Consider the following 12452-nt stretch of genomic DNA (forward strand, 5'->3'; position numbering starts at 1 on the left):
GGACAGAACGAAGGCCCACGTCTAGAGGCCTCCCTTCCAGAGCGGTAGCAGAGCCAGTGTTCCTGGTCCCTAGGTGGCGCTGTGTCGGGCCTGTCCCTACTATACCCTGGTGGTGGAGTGGGGGTGGGGCAGGGTGTTGTTGTGGCCGGTGGAGGGGAATGTGTTGAAGGCGTGAAGAGGCTGCATGCTGGTGATGGTGCTGGGGATCATGGTGATGGTGTTTGGCGTCATCAGCGGCACGTCGTCGGGGGCGCGGCGCAGTGCCAGGGTGTAGTCGGGAGGGCAGGCGGGCCGCAGGATGTCGTGGGGTCGCAGGGGCTCCATGTCGTGGTGAGCGTCGTGCTCTGAGTGCTTCATCTGCAGGGACATGATCTCCTCCTCCTGGCTGTGAGCCAGGTCGTTGGCGGGGCCGCCCCGCTGAGGGGACAGCCGGTGCCGGCGCATCTCGTGCCGCTTGTCACGCTTGTAGTAAAGGGCGGCGAAGGCCAGGATGTTGAGGAAGAGGAGCGACGCTCCAACTGCAACTGTCACGCTCAGTTCGGTGGAGTAGTCGCGGGTGTCTCCGGGAAAGAGGTCCTGGGGCGGGCGCTCTGAGCCCTCGGGCTCGGGATCTGACGGGAAGGTAGGGTAAGGATGACGAGTGGTTCGAGGAACGTTGTTTCTGGGCCTCGTGGTGCCGGGGTCACGACCTGCAGGGGAGCGCGTAGTGGTGGGAAAGAGCACGTCGTGCAGGCTGTGAAGATGAGGGACTAATTCCAGCCAAAAGGCCACTTTGTTAGCTCTGTAGTTGTCTCTGACACGAGGTTTCAAACCGATGTGAAGGTACTGCTTGTCCTTCGAGTTGAACTTGGTCCAGATGACCTCCTCGAAGCGGTTGGGCTTGGTATGAATGAACTTGGTGTCCTGAGGGACGGGCAGGTTGGGGTCCCTGGTGGAGCATAAAGGTTAAACGTTTCAGTTCAAAGTTATATTCAGTCTCCATTATAAGTAACATGTGGCATCAATACACTGAATACAGACAGGAGGCCCATTCTCTGTGCAACCTTTCAACTATCTAAGACCAACCGGCTGCTCTGGGATCTGGATGCTTTTGGTCAACCAGTATGTTCAATTCTTCAAAGCCACACGGGAATTAAACTAGCAACCCAGATTCAAGTATTCAAGATGACTAGAAGGCTGTCAGAGAACATACAGTAACGTGTACAGTTTACACTACGACATGAGGCCTACCCAGTCTTTGCGAAGTTAGTCCAGTAAGTCATGACCACAGCGCTCAGCATCACATCGTTCTTGGAGAAGTTGCACGGGAACAGGTCCGTGGCACCGATCATCGGTACGCCGAACACGTAAGGTATCTCGTCTCCGTGCGCGGCGTCGGCCCACTCGGGCCGCGTCTCCGTCTGGCAGTGGTGGTAGAACGTGTAAAAGTAAACTGGGGACTGAAACTCAGCATGGAGTTTGGCAGTGGCCACAGCTGGTGCCACCCACTGGTGGTCCGTAAACAGGGCCAACAGAGTCTTCCGCCGCATGTCTCCGTTGTCCCTGTCCGCCCAGTCTGTGTACATGAACTTAATGGTCTCCCTCAGGATGTCTTTGCCTGGTGAAGAAGCACAGGAGGAGACAAAAGGAGGGGGAAGAAAGATAAAAGTGAAAAACTGCTAAGAGCAAAGTAACAGCAGTGCGAGACATTTTTTAAGAGATCGGTCTGATCAAAAGATATGAAACCAAAGCAAATGTTGGTGAGATGAACCAAGAGCCAGGAAGCGAGTGAAAAATCTAGAGAGGAAAAAAAAGTCTTTCAGATAACAGAACGAGTGACAGGCACAGAGAGGAAGCATGACTGCATTATCCAAACATGTCTGTACTGTGACTGTGGTCCGGCTGTGAGGGGTTCGCAGGCCGATCTGTCAGAAACACAGACACTGAGACTGGGAGCCGACTACCTGGGGGATGATAGCATTACTGCCCACAGAGCCTCAAAGGTTAAGGCGCAGACACGCTGTGATGTGGATGAGTGGCTCTCTTTAGCACGCTTGTCTTGTTTGATGCACTTCACTGGGCTCACATGTTACTGATTCCATTCTTTACTCGCATGTTTTAAACGCTTAAAGCACTTTCACAGGTTTTTATATTCTTTTGAAAATTCATGTGAACTCAAGCTGTCAGAACTGTAATGTAAGCTTTGATAATTGTCCACATTTGTCATTTTGACGATTATCCGTTTATTTTAATCCATTTATTACAGTAAACAGAAAAAAACTAACAGATCAACAAACGCGGCTCCTAATAAGACAAAACCTGATGATGCTGCAAAATGCAGTTAAGTGAGAGGAGGCTGTAAAATGGAATAACTGAAAAAGTGGCAGTGTACAGAGGTGGCGTCCTCACCCTCTGGGTATCCGTAGAGGTTGTCAACAAAGTTGGAGATGGTGTAATCGAACGCCGCAGCTGAGATGCCGTCGTTGTCCTCACTGTCGTCCACAAACTTCAGCCCCTCTCCCTGGTTCACTCCTATCAGGATGTCATAGTTGAGGAACTCCCCCTGGTGGAGAAAATGAGGAAGAACATGCTGAGTGCTGGAACAGAGCCTGTGTGCATCACAAGTCTACAACAGGAAGTGCAGCTGAAACACAGCTTTGTGAATTGGCAGCATTTCATTTCCCAGTAAACAAAATAAAGATTAGCTGTTGCCATGAAAGTCCTGCTATAAACTGTAATAATAACTGTAAGCACTTTTTAAGCACATTCAAGGTCGATTTTCAAGCTTTTCCAGCACATTACCAAAAACAGATGAAAGCATGTTTCACTTTCACTAACAGAGGCGAGGCTGCCGGATACTGATGCCACCGGGCCCTCTGACCACCACCAGTAGGCAACGGGTGAAGTGTCTTACCCAAGGACACAACGACCAAGACTGTCCAAGCCGGGGCTCAAACCAGCAACCTTCCGATTACAAGGCGAACTCCCAACTCTTGAGCCACGATCACCCAGTGGGGACATTTCATTTTCCAGCAGGAAGCTTTTTGTTAAACCCTTTAGATCAGGGGTCGGCAACCGCACGCGGCTCTTTAGTCCTTATGGTGCGGCTCTGCGTGGTTTATGAAAATAAATTTTTTTTACTTGTAGTTCTAAATTGGAAGATTATTGTGATTTTGCAATATACAAATAAAACACTGAAATTTTAAGTTAAGTTTGAAAACAGTTTAAAAAAAATAGGGCTTTGGAGTTGACATCACGCCGCAGTGCATTGTGGGATCACGGCGCCATGTCAGTAGGCCAGAAAGCAAAACAAGCACACAGTGTTGGAGTGTTGGATTCGGGACTGCCAGAACCATGCTCAAAATCAGCGCAAAAGACAAAGGGCTGTATCGCGACCGATTGTGCAAGACGCCAAGAGACGGTACTTTGAAAAAATTGTTACGGGCGCCAACCACTGTGACCTCGTTGTGTGGACACAGAGAGACCTTGCTGTGATTCGCGTCTTCCCTGCTGTGGATTTCTGGAAACCGCGCTTAAAGCAAGCACAAGACTTCTTTCGTAAAGTGTGCCTTCCTGAACTTGTTGGGAAATACTTCTCGAAACAACGTGCTGCTCTAAATAGCCTGTAATGTTTCATGTTGTGGTTAAAGATTGATGACAGCTGTGTGGTGCGATGTAAATAGTTTGCATTTCATTTTTATGTGATTGCTGTGTACATGTGAATAGATCTAAAGAAAAACAAACAAATATACTATTCTTTTTTGTTTTATTAAAACAACTTCACACAAAGTACAACTATTTACAATGTACTGTACATCCAAAAAAACAGCTTTAAGAATACTCAACAGGAGCAAGTGTCATTTGGCCCTGGTTTGACAACAACACTGGGGCACATATTAACAAAAACACAGCAAACCTTAACGATCTTATCAATCGTCACATGATAAGAGTAATCGGATTGGCATTGTAGTGTGTAACATTTTGAACTTGTTGCGCAAACTACCTGCTACTCGCTCAACATGAATTCTCAGGTGGGCACGTCGTAGCCTTTTGTGAAAGCTGGAATCTTGACCTGTGCACACATCATTCCTGCAGCATCTCTGATGTCAAAGCCTCTGTCAGCCAATACTACGTCCCCTGGTAACAGCTTTTGAAGAATGCCACATCTCTCTGTGATGTGTTTATCTGATGCACGACCCCCCCATCCCCTGGAAATGAAAGAAATAGCTCCATGGGGTGTAATCCCGATGAGGTATTTTATGGTGTGTGTACCCTTGTAATGAGAGTATGTTTGTGCGCGTGCCTTTAAATTAGATGGTCTTTCTGTTCGAATCTCAAAACAGTCAACAATGATGGCTACTCGTTTTCCAAAAGTTTCAGTAAACTGTGGAGGCATTGTCGCCTGCAGACAGTGCCTCTCAGGCCAGTGCACCAGTGCTCCTAAGTCGGCATACAAAACATCAATGGTATCGGTGAAGACAGAAGACAGTGTTTTGTGGGACACATCGAATAGATGAAAAGATGCTGGACTGGAAGATCAAGTCTCAGACGCATTAGTGTGAGTAAGAGCATTTGGAAACCTGTCAGTTTCTTTGATATTGGCAGGAAATCTTTGACAGTGTTGAAGAGGGACATTAAGACAGCATAACAATGTAGTCCAGTGTAATATCTTACTTTTTCGGTATCGTCCTTTAAGAAAGTTTCATTCAGCTCTGTCTTTTGCAACTGTGCTCGAAGCAGTCTGTTCTCCTCCAACAGCCGGTTTATTTCTGCTCTGCCCTGTTGACTGCACACACAATCCTTCGTCTGCCCTTCAGCTTCCGTGACGCTGTCACTCCATCACCACTGTCCACATTTGCAGCTGGTACGTCAACCTCCACTTGTCCAACACAATTGCTGTCCACTGCCTCCATGACATGTTTATTTTGTTGTTGTTCTTCTGTCAGACCTTCATCGATCATCAAGCCTGTAAGATAAAAATAGTGCATAGACAAAAGGTTAATGTACACCAATATTCCAATGACAGGTGTGTGATTCATCTTTAAGTTATGTGTGGATTAGTGTACCATAAGAGCAATTTAGTATGTTTTTGGAGGGGGGGTGTTTACCTGCAATGGGTTCTCTTTTTCGCTTCCGTTGCATACGCCTTGCGTGCCGGTCCGAGTCTGACACAGGTTTGTCGTCGTGCCCCAGTGTTGGTGCCCAGTCTGGATTTGTTACATCCATTTCATATGCTGGTTTGCCTGAAATAATGCCAAATCAAAAGCTACTCAGTCGACATGACGTGGTTGTGCAGCATCACACGTTAGCATGTTTTATCTCATTATCTATGACCGCAGCGCATTGAGAAAAAACACTAAAAGCCTTTTAATAGTGATATGAATTAATTTAGAACTCACCGGAGAGAAAATGCCGCGAGCAAACCAACAAAAAGCTGGAGATTGCACGGAACTCGATATCCGCTCGTCTCACCGCTGCAATCCATGCCTGGCGTCTTTGTTTGGTGATATCGGATACATGGGATCCCTCACGTCGCCGCCAGGATGGAAAACGATGAAAAGAGCCCATTATCCAGTTTCTTGCCTTCACGATCGTGAGATCTAACGTTGCAACCGACTACACAACACGTACGAACCATAGCTGAAGCTGTCATGGCGGCGGGGGGCGTGGCCCGCCTCCTGTGACATCACGCTCCAAAGCGACAATCTCATTGGCTTAGGGAGTGATGATGTCATAGATCTTAAGAATCCTTTGATGTTTTTCTATAAATAGGGGTGAGCAACAGCAAGTTTCAGTTCGTTTCAGCAGCAGCATCAGAAACCATCCACGAGCTGAGAAATCATCCTGGAGAAGAAAAGCGCTCCTGGAAAAGTAAGAAAGTACGTAAAGAAGAAATGGTTCCACTTGTTCCAGAGGAGAGACGCTACGGCTTCCTCACCTGATGTAGCCTCGTCTTGCTCCACCTCTGTTAACCCCACCAACCAGTCCCGGCAGTTGACTGTCCCCTCCTGAGCCTGGTTCTACCGGAGGTTTGTCCTCGTTTACAGGCAGTTTTTCCTCCCCACTGTCACCAAGTGGAGAGGAAACCAGTCCAAAGCTGGTCTCTCAATCTCCCGTTGGAGAGCCAAAGATGCATGCTGACGTGAGGAGTCCTGCGTAAAACGACGAATTTTGCCCATTTTACATTTAAACTCCACCAAAGATGTTTTAAATGGATGAGGAATCATCCATTTAAAACATCTTTGCGAGTCATTTTTTTGTGATTGTCTAACCATGCATGCTGACGTGAGGAGTCCTGCGTAAAACGAGGAATTTTGCGCATTTTACATTTAAACGCAACCAAAGATGCTTTAAATGGATGAGGAATCATCCATGTAAAACATCTTTGCGAGTCATTTTTTTGTGATCGTCTAACCAAGCATGCTGACATGAGGAGTCACGATCGCGAGGAATTTTGCGCATTTTACATTTAAACGCAACCAAAGATGTTTTAAATGGATGATTCCTCATCCATTTAAAACATCTTTGCGAGTCATTTTTTTGTGATCGTCTAACCAAGCCTGCTGACGTGAGGAGTCACGATCGTGAGGAATTTTGCGCATTTTACATTTAAACGCAACCAAAGATGTTTTAAATGGATGAGGAATCATCCACTTAAAACATCTTTGCGAGTCATTTTTTTGTGATCGTCTAACCAAGCCTGCTGACGTGAGGAGTCACGATCGTGAGGAATTTTGCGCATTTTACATTTAAACGCAACCAAAGATGTTTTAAATGGATGAGGAATCATCCACTTAAAACATCTTTGCGAGTCATTTTTTTGTGATCGTCTAACCAAGCCTGCTGACGTGAGGAGTCACGATTGTGAGGAATTTTGCGCATTTTACATTTAAACGCAACCAAAGATGTTTTAAATGGATGAGGAATCATCCATTTAAACATATTTGCGAGTCATTTTTTTGTGATCGTCTAACCAAGCCTGCTGACGTGAGGAGTCACGATCGCGAGGAATTTTGCTCATTTTACATTTAAACGCAACCAAAGATGTTTTAAATGGATGAGGAATCATCCATTTAAAACATCTTTGTGAGTCATTTTTTTGTGATCGTCTAACCAAGCATGCCGACGTGAGGAGTCACGATCGTGAGGAATTTTGCGCATTTTACATTTAAACGCAACCAAAGATGTTTTAAATGGATGAGGAATCATCCATTTAAACATATTTGCGAGTCATTTTTTTGTGATCGTCTAACCAAGCATGCCGACGTGAGGAGTCACGATCGTGAGGAATTTTGCGCATTTTACATTTAAACCCAACCAAAGATGTTTTAAATGGATGAGGAATCATCCATTTAAAACATCTTTGCGAGTCATTTTTTTGTGATCGTCTAACCAAGCCTGCTGACGTGAGGAGTCACGATCGCGAGGAATTTTGCGCATTTTACATTTAAACTCCACCAAAGATGTTTTAAATGGATGATTCCTCATCCATTTAAAACATCTTTGCGAGTCATTTTTTTGTGATTGTCTAACCAAGCATGCTGACGTGAAGAGTCCTGCGTAAAATGAGGAATTTTGCGCATTTTACATTTAAACGCCACCAAAGATGTTTTAAATGGATGAGGAATCATCCACTTAAAACATCTTTGAGAGTCATTTTTTTGTGATCGTCTAACCATGCATGCTGACGTGAGGAGTCACGATCGCGAGGAACTTTGCGCATTTTACATTTAAACGCCACCAAAGATGTTTTAAATGGATGAGGAATCATCCATGTAAAACATCTTTGAGAGTCATTTTTTTGTGATCGTCTAACCAAGCCTGCTGACGTGAGGAGTCACGATTGTGAGGAATTTTGCGCATTTTACATTTAAACGCAACCAAAGATGTTTTAAATGGATGAGGAATCATCCATTTAAAACATCTTTGCGAGTCATTTTTTTGTGATCGTCTAACCAAGCATGCTGACGTGAGGAGTCACGATCGCGAGGAATTTTGCGCATTTTACATTTAAACGCAACCAAAGATGTTTTAAATGGATGAGGAATCATCCATTTAAACATATTTGCGAGTCATTTTTTTGTGATCGTCTAACCAAGCCTGCTGACGTGAGGAGTCACGATCGCGAGGAATTTTGCTCATTTTACATTTAAACGCAACCAAAGATGTTTTAAATGGATGAGGAATCATCCATTTAAAACATCTTTGTGAGTCATTTTTTTGTGATCGTCTAACCAAGCATGCCGACGTGAGGAGTCACGATCGTGAGGAATTTTGCGCATTTTACATTTAAACGCAACCAAAGATGTTTTAAATGGATGAGGAATCATCCATTTAAACATATTTGCGAGTCATTTTTTTGTGATCGTCTAACCAAGCATGCCGACGTGAGGAGTCACGATCGTGAGGAATTTTGCGCATTTTACATTTAAACCCAACCAAAGATGTTTTAAATGGATGAGGAATCATCCACTTAAAACATCTTTGCGAGTCATTTTTTTGTGATCGTCTAACCAAGCCTGCTGACGTGAGGAGTCACGATCGCGAGGAATTTTGCGCATTTTACATTTAAACTCCACCAAAGATGTTTTAAATGGATGATTCCTCATCCATTTAAAACATCTTTGCGAGTCATTTTTTTGTGATTGTCTAACCAAGCATGCTGACGTGAAGAGTCCTGCGTAAAATGAGGAATTTTGCGCATTTTACATTTAAACGCCACCAAAGATGTTTTAAATGGATGAGGAATCATCCACTTAAAACATCTTTGAGAGTCATTTTTTTGTGATCGTCTAACCATGCATGCTGACGTGAGGAGTCACGATCGCGAGGAACTTTGCGCATTTTACATTTAAACGCAACCAAAGATGTTTTAAATGGATGAGGAATCATCCATTTAAAACATCTTTGCGAGTCATTTTTTTGTGATCGTCTAACCAAGCATGCTGACGTGAGGAGTCACGATAGCGAGGAACTTTGCGCATTTTACATTTAAACGCAACCAAAGATGTTTTAAATGGATGAGGAATCATCCATTTAAAACATCTTTGCGAGTCATTTTTTTGTGATCGTATAACCAAGCCTGCTGACGTGAGGAGTCACGATCGCGAGGAATTTTGCGCATTTTACATTTAAACGCAACCAAAGATGTTTTAAATGGATGAGGAATCATCCACTTAAAATATCTTTGCGAGTCATTTTTTTGTGATCGTCTAACCAAGCATGCTGACGTGAGGAGTCACGATCGTGAAGAATTTTGCGCATTTTACATTTAAACGCAACCAAAGATGTTTTAAATGGATGAGGAATCATCCACTTAAAACATCTTTGCGAGTCAGTTTTTTGTGATCGTCTAACCAAGCCTGCTGACGTGAGGAGTCACGATCGTGAGGAATTTTGCGCATTTTACATTTAAACGCAACCAAAGATGCTTTAAATGGATGAGGAATCATCCATTTAAAACATCTTTGCGAGTCATTTTTTTGTGATCGTCTAACCAAGCCTGCTGACGTGAGGAGTCACGATCGCGAGGAATTTTGTGCATTTTACATTTAAACGCAACCAAAGATGTTTTAAATGGATGAGGAATCATCCACTTAAAACATCTTTGCGAGTCATTTTTTTGTGATCGTCTAACCAAGCCTGCTGACGTGAGGAGTCACGATCGCGAGGAATTTTGTGCATTTTACATTTAAACGCAACCAAAGATGTTTTAAATGGATGAGGAATCATCCACTTAAAACATCTCTGCGAGTCATTTTTTTGTGATCGTCTAACCAAGCCTGCTGACGTGAGGAGTCACGATCGTGAGGAATTTTGCACATTTTACATTTAAATGCAACCAAAGATGTTTTAAATGGATGAGGAATCATCCACTTAAAACATCTTTGCGAGTCGTTGTTTTGTGATCGTCTAACCAAGCCTGCTGACGTGAGGAGTCACGATCGCGAGGAATTTTGCTCATTTTACATTTAAACCCAACCAAAGATGTTTTAAATGGATGAGGAATCATCCATTTAAACATATTTGCGAGTCATTTTTTTGTGATCGTCTAACCAAGCCTGCTGACGTGAGGAGTCACGATCGCGAGGAATTTTGCACATTTTACATTTAAACGCAACCAAAGATGCTTTAAATGGATGAGGAATCATCCATTTAAAACATCTTTGCGAGTCATTTTTTTGTGATCGTCTAACCAAGCATGCTGACGTGAGGAGTCACGATAGCGAGGAACTTTGCGCATTTTACATTTAAACGCAACCAAAGATGTTTTAAATGGATGAGGAATCATCCATTTAAAACATCTTTGCGAGTCATTTTTTTGTGATCGTCTAACCAAGCCTGCTGACGTGAGGAGTCACGATCGCGAGGAATTTTGCGCATTTTACATTTAAACGCAACCAAAGATGTTTTAAATGGATGAGGAATCATCCACTTAAAACATCTTTGCGAGTCAGTTTTTTGTGATCGTCTAACCAAGCCTGCTGACGTGAGGAGTCACGATCGTGAGGAATTTTGCTCATTTTACATTTAAACGCAACCAAAGATGCTTTAAATGGATGAGGAATCATCCATTTAAAACATCTTTGCGAGTCATTTTTTTGTGATCGTCTAACCAAGCCTGCTGACGTGAGGAGTCACGATCGCGAGGAATTTTGTGCATTTTACATTTAAACGCAACCAAAGATGTTTTAAATGGATGAGGAATCATCCACTTAAAACATCTTTGCGAGTCATTTTTTTGTGATCGTCTAACCAAGCCTGCTGACGTGAGGAGTCACGATCGCGAGGAATTTTGTGCATTTTACATTTAAACGCAACCAAAGATGTTTTAAATGGATGAGGAATCATCCACTTAAAACATCTCTGCGAGTCATTTTTTTGTGATCGTCTAACCAAGCCTGCTGACATGAGGAGTCACGATCGTGAGGAATTTTGCACATTTTACATTTAAATGCAACCAAAGATGTTTTAAATGGATGAGGAATCATCCACTTAAAACATCTTTGCGAGTCGTTGTTTTGTGATCGTCTAACCATGCATGCTGACGTGAGGAGTCACGATCGCGAGGAATTTTGCTCATTTTACATTTAAACCCAACCAAAGATGTTTTAAATGGATGAGGAATCATCCATTTAAACATATTTGCGAGTCATTTTTTTGTGATCGTCTAACCAAGCCTGCTGACGTGAGGAGTCACGATCGCGAGGAATTTTGCACATTTTACATTTAAACGCAACCAAAGATGTTTTAAATGGATGAGGAATCATCCATTTAAACATATTTGCGAGTCATTTTTTTGTGATCGTCTAACCAAGCCTGCTGACGTGAGGAGTCACGATCGCGAGGAATTTTGTGCATTTTACATTTAAACGCAACCAAAGATGTTTTAAATGGATGATTCCTCATCCATTTAAAACATCTTTGCGAGTCATTTTTTTGTGATCGTCTAACCAAGCCTGCTGACGTGAGGAGTCACGATCGCGAGGAACTTTGCGCATTTTACATTTAAACTCCACCAAAGATGTTTTAAATGGATGATTCCTCATCCATTTAAAACATCTTTGCGAGTCATTTTTTTGTGATCGTCTAACCAAGCCTGCTGACGTGAGGAGTCACGATCGCGAGGAATTTTGCGCATTTTACATTTAAACCCAACCAAAGATGTTTTAAATGGATGAGGAATCATCCACTTAAAACATCTTTGCGAGTCATTTTTTTGTGATCGTCTAACCAAGCCTGCTGACGTGAGGAGTCACGATCGCGAGGAATTTTGTGCATTTTACATTTAAACTCCACCAAAGATGTTTTAAATGGATGATTCCTCATCCATTTAAAACATCTTTGCGAGTCATTTTTTTGTGATTGTCTAACCAAGCATGCTGACGTGAGGAGTCCTGCGTAAAATGAGGAATTTTGCGCATTTTACATTTAAACGCCACCAAAGATGTTTTAAATGGATGAGGAATCATCCATGTAAAACATCTTTGCGAGTCATTTTTTTGTGATCGTCTAACCAAGCATGCTGACGTGAGGAGTCACGATCGCGAGGAACTTTGCGCATTTTACATTTAAACGCAACCAAAGATGTTTTAAATGGATGATTCCTCATCCATTTAAAACATCTTTGCGAGTCATTTTTTTGTCATCGTCTAACCAAGCATGCCGACGTGAGGAGTCACGATCGCGAGGAACTTTGCGCATTTTACATTTAAACGCAACCAAAGATGTTTTAAATGGATGAGGAATCATCCATTTAAAACATCTTTGCGAGTCAGTTTTTTGTGATCGTCTAACCAAGCCTGCTGACGTGAGGAGTCACGATCGTGAGGAATTTTGCGCATTTTACATTTAAACGCAACCAAAGATGCTTTAAATGGATGAGGAATCATCCACTTAAAACATCTTTGCGAGTCATTTTTTTGTGATCGTCTAACCAAGCCTGCTGACGTGAGGAGTCACGATCGCGAGGA

General features: G+C 43.3%; 1 protein-coding gene and 1 pseudogene across 1 annotated transcript; both read right to left on the reverse strand.

Moving 5' to 3' along the window:
- Window positions 1-20: 20 nt before the first annotated feature.
- On the reverse strand, window positions 21-3000 carry LOC146580554 (neuroligin-2-like). Its single transcript, XM_085268066.1, has 4 exons — window positions 2971-3000; window positions 2389-2542; window positions 1231-1597; window positions 21-928 (listed from the first exon to the last, which is right to left on the reverse strand). Exons 1-4 carry the CDS (start codon window positions 2998-3000, stop codon window positions 100-102), a joined length of 1380 nt encoding a protein of 459 aa, XP_085124192.1. The 3' UTR covers window positions 21-99.
- Window positions 3001-3731: 731 nt separating this feature from the next.
- LOC146580555 (uncharacterized) lies at window positions 3732-5666 on the reverse strand (annotated as a pseudogene).
- Window positions 5667-12452: the final 6786 nt, after the last annotated feature.

Source organism: Mchenga conophoros, linkage group LG3 (genome assembly GCF_057382185.1).
Source record: "Mchenga conophoros isolate Kocher_MC1m ecotype Shallow Benthic linkage group LG3, M_conophoros_male_GT1.1, whole genome shotgun sequence".
Lineage (NCBI taxonomy): Eukaryota > Metazoa > Chordata > Actinopteri > Cichliformes > Cichlidae > Mchenga > Mchenga conophoros.

Bases quoted from the DNA above. Each gene is read 5' to 3' on its own strand.
- LOC146580554 (XM_085268066.1), bottom strand. From the start codon at position 3,000: ATGTCCCCACTGGGTGATCGTGGCTCAAGA. The intron at 2,543-2,970 runs GTTGGGAGTTCG...TTTCTCCACCAG, and splicing joins TGGGTGATCGTGGCTCAAGA to GGGGAGTTCCTCAACTATGA. The intron at 929-1,230 runs GTAGGCCTCATG...ATGCTCCACCAG, and splicing joins ACTAACTTCGCAAAGACTGG to GGACCCCAACCTGCCCGTCC.